The sequence below is a fragment of the Mandrillus leucophaeus genome, unplaced genomic scaffold (genome assembly GCF_000951045.1).
Source record: "Mandrillus leucophaeus isolate KB7577 unplaced genomic scaffold, Mleu.le_1.0 Scaffold330, whole genome shotgun sequence".
Lineage (NCBI taxonomy): Eukaryota > Metazoa > Chordata > Mammalia > Primates > Cercopithecidae > Mandrillus > Mandrillus leucophaeus.
In genome coordinates, this window is record NW_012103477.1 from 935,466 (window position 1) to 939,493 (window position 4,028).

At 57.6% G+C, this 4,028-nt stretch overlaps 1 protein-coding gene across 1 annotated transcript in view; it reads left to right on the top strand.

Moving 5' to 3' along the window:
- The window catches only part of DFFB (DNA fragmentation factor, 40kDa, beta polypeptide (caspase-activated DNase)), a 56,666-nt gene that overhangs the window by 17,791 nt on the left and 34,847 nt on the right, over positions 1-4,028 (top strand). Inside the window, exons 4-5 of the mRNA XM_011988445.1 lie at positions 741-820; positions 2,253-2,423. Of these exons, the coding sequence (XP_011843835.1) occupies positions 741-820; positions 2,253-2,423 (251 nt within the window). The remainder of the gene's footprint in view (positions 1-740; positions 821-2,252; positions 2,424-4,028) is intronic.

The window sequence follows — 4,028 nt, forward strand, 5'->3', positions numbered from 1 at the left end:
GTACATACCCCGCTCTGTCTATTCACTCCACTGCACGTACATACCCCGCTCTGTCTATTCACTCCACTGCATGTACATACCCTGCTCTGTCCATTCAGTCCACTGTGTGTACATACCACAGTCTCTATTCCCTGACACTTGGGTTGCTTCCAGCTTTTGGCCTGGCGTTGTAAGCCCATCAGAGGCAATGCTGAGAGATTGTAGCCTTTTTGGGAAAGGAGGGCTTGAGGGCCAGGCAGAAGCTCCTTGGTGATATTTGAGATGCTTCTAAAAACAAAAACCAAACAGGGACGCTGTCTGTGTCACCATCAGAATACTTCTCAAGATGATGCAATCTGGCTGGGTGGGGTTGCTCACGCCTATAATCCTAGCACTTTGGGAGGCTGAGCCTGGAAGACAGCTTGAGCCCTGGAGTTCAAGATCACCCTAGGTAACAAAGTGAGACCTCATCTCTAGAAAGATGTAAAAAGTTAGCTAGCTGTGGTGGCGCGTGCCTGTAGTCCTAGCTACTTGGGAGTCTGAGGCAGGAGGATTCCCCGAGCCCAGGAGGTCAAGGCTGTAGTAAGCTGTGTTCATGCCACTGTACTCCAGCCTGGAGGACAGAGTGAGACCCTGTCAAAAAGCTGAGGCAGTATGACCCTCATATTCTGCCCTGCTTGGCACCTGAGCTGGGTGGGACACAGACCTAGAGGCCCTTGGCCTGCCCTGTGGACTTGGGGGTCTTCTCATTTTCCTTGCAGGCTTGGAGTCCCGATTTCAGAATAAGTCTGGCTATCTGAGATACAGCTGTGAGAGCCGGATCCGGAGTTACCTGAGAGAGGTGAGCCTGTGTGAAGGCCGGGTATGCTCGAGGGTTTTTGAAGCCAAGCTCTGTGGGCTCTGGAAGCTTGTGGTCCTCACAATGGGCAGTTGGTAGGACCACACTCTGTGCTTGCATGGATCTGGTGGGGCTGCTCTGGTGAGGGAAGCTAGCGCATGGACGCTGTGCCTCCCTCTTCATGACAGTGAGCACCCACTGGGCCTTTTTAGCTGTGTTTGAGGTCACTGGGGTTGGGGAGCGGGGCGGTGGTGCTCCTGCCTACCTCCCCTCCTCTCCCCACGAGGCTTCTTCCTGGGCAGCAGTGGCAAGCGTCAGGGCAGACAGGGGAGAGGATGCCCAGAGCCTGAGTTGTCATTTGCCCAACTGTGACCAAGGTCAGCAGGCGCTAGCAGGGAGCTGAGGCCCTTCTCATGAGCCCATCCTTGGTCTGCAAACCTCTCCGCCTCTCCCTCCTCCCTCCCAAAGGTGGAGTCAGCTCTGCCCTCATTTCCATCCACCCCATCTGAATGTGGATTTCCTCATCACATAGCATGACACGTCACACTACCCCATACCACACCACACCAGGTCACACCCCATCATGCCACACCCCGTCATGTCACACCATGCCACGCCACACCATGCCACACTGCATCATTAGCACGAGGAGGGTGCTGTGGAGGCCCCTGTAATGGGCGTCCTGTCCCAGTGCTGCCCTGCGTGGTCGGCCCCTGTGCCCTCAGTCCACCCCTCTCTGTGGCACAGTTGCTAACGCTGCTCTGCACTCCCTATGTTTTTCTGCATCTCCTCGAGGTCCTGGCGACTGGCCATGTTCCCGTGCATTTCCCAGCTCCTGTAGCGGAGCTAACTGATCCTGATACTCTTCACCCCGCCTGACCAGGGTGGGACGGCCGTGCCTGCCTGACTTTGTTAGCTCATCTTCTTTTTTGAGACGGAGTCTCACTCTGTTGCTCAGGCTGGAGTACAGTGATGCAATCTCAGCTCACTGCAACCTCTGCCTTCCAGGTTCAAGCGATCCTCCTGCCTCAGCCTCCCAAGTAGCTGGCATTAATGTGCCCCGCTAATATTTTGTATTTCTAGTAGAAATGGGGTTTCACCATGTTGGTCAGGCTGGTCTCAAACTCCTGACCTCAAGTGATCCGCCTCCCAGAGTGTGGGGATTACAAATGTGAGCCACCACACCCAGCCCGTTGTCTCATCTAAGTCTCACCCAGCCTGGGGGCTGGCGTGGTTCCCTCCATTTCACAGGTCAGAGTCTCCCAGGGTGAGACAGCCCAGCAGTGGCCGAAAGGCCATGTGAACTCAGACCCTCTGACCACAGGACTGGGCTTGGGCAGGGTCTCAGAGGGCCGTGGAGTGGGATGGATCGAGACTCAGTGCGGGTTTTGGGGCACTGTGCACCAGGCTCAGCGATGTTGCTTGGTTCCCCCAGGTGAGCTCCTACCCCTCCTTGGTGGGTGCGGAGGCTCAGGAGGAATTCCTGCGGGTCCTCGGCTCCATGTGTCAGAAGCTCCGGTCCGTGCAGTACAATGGCAGCTACTTCGACAGAGGAGCCAAGGGCGGCGGCCGTCTCTGCACACCGGAAGGCTGGTTCTCCTGCCAGGTGAGCTGTGTGCCCTTTATCCTGGGGCCACCCGGCTGGCCTGTGGAGCGCAGCCCACCGGGGCGAGGCGGGTGGGGACCTTCAGCCCTTGGCCTGCCTGGGCAAAGCCTTGTGAAGAGGTGCAGCCCTCACATTCCCAGGGAGGGTAGCAGTGTCTCAGCCAGTGCCTCTGAAGTTGCAGTGCACACAGGAGTCCCTGGGGAGCTTGCAGAAGGCTGCAGGGCCCCGCCCCAGGGCTTGTCTCGGTAGGGCTGGGCGGTGTCTCAGTCAGCCCCGGCTGCCATAACAGATGACCCTGGCCGGGGAGGCTGGAACGGCAGCTAGTTACTGCTCACAGTTCTGGAAGCTGGAAGCCGAGATCAGGCCCACGCTCCCCTACTGCCTTCCCAGGTGCCCCTTTTGCACCATGCTAGGCGTCGTCTTTAGTGGAGATGCATCTGTGTCTCTGGTGAGTCCTGGGCACACCCCTCTCCCTCCCATGGGGTGGGGAGCAACTTGAGGCGCCTCTTGGTGTTTGCACACTGCAGTTGCATTCCCGATGAGGTCCACTGATGCCTGTGATCTTCCGGGTGCCGCTCAGTGGGTCCAGCGGCAGGGGCCAGGTGGTGGGCGCGGCCTCCAGTGGCTTCTTTCCATGGGACAAGGCTCCTTGCTGCTCCTGCCAGGCAGATCCTTCTGGGGTGGTGGGCTCTGACCACAAAAACACTTCTTCCAAGTTAGCTTAACATTTAGACTTTGCAGTGCGCTTGCTCACCACTCACTGAGTACTTACGTTGTGCCTGGCACTGTGGGAGGGGTTGGGACGCAAAGATGAAAAATCCTTCATCCCTGACGGCAGGGTGAGTCCTGCACAGTGGAAGGTGAAAGACACATAAAAGAGCGAGGCAGAGGAGGCCGTGGGGCCGCAGGAGGTGCGGCCAGCGTCCTGGGTGTGAGGGCTAGTCGGGAGCGGCCCCAGGGAGGCGATGAGGCTTTAAAGCGGGTTGACTGATAGGTGGGGGCACAAGAGTGGGCTGGGAGGGACCAGGTGCCCCGGGCATGGCAGTGGGAAGCAGTGGGCTCTGCTGGGGAGGCTGCGAGTCTCCAGGGTTATGGGAGCACAGAGTGCAGGTGGGCACTGGGGCTCCAGGCACAGGCTCTGCAGATGTCTGTGCACAAATGAGTGTGCCGAGTGCTGGGCTGTGGGCTACAGGGAAGACGGAAGCCGTGGCCACGGCACCTTCAGTGAGGCAGCCCTGCCTCTGCATTGGGATCACAGGGAAACATCAGGAAGCTGTGGGGAATGGCTAGAAAGGGAGCTTCTAGGGCCTGGGTCCTTGCTTCTCATACACTGGCCCTGTCCTGCCAAGTCAGTACCTTCCTGGCCTCACTTCCCATGAGGTGGGGTGCTGGTGTGTGACCCCAGGGGTAACAGTGACAATAACTACCTTATCCTCTTTAGGAACTCAGAACATATTGTTAGGGTTAATGAGGGAAAAAGAAGGATCGATTCCAAAGGCAGAACTCTTTTTTTTTTTTTTTTTTTTTCTTTGAGATGAGTCTGTCTCTGCCTCCCAGGTTCAAGCGATTCTCCTGCCTCAGCCTCCCGAGTAGCTGGGATGGCAG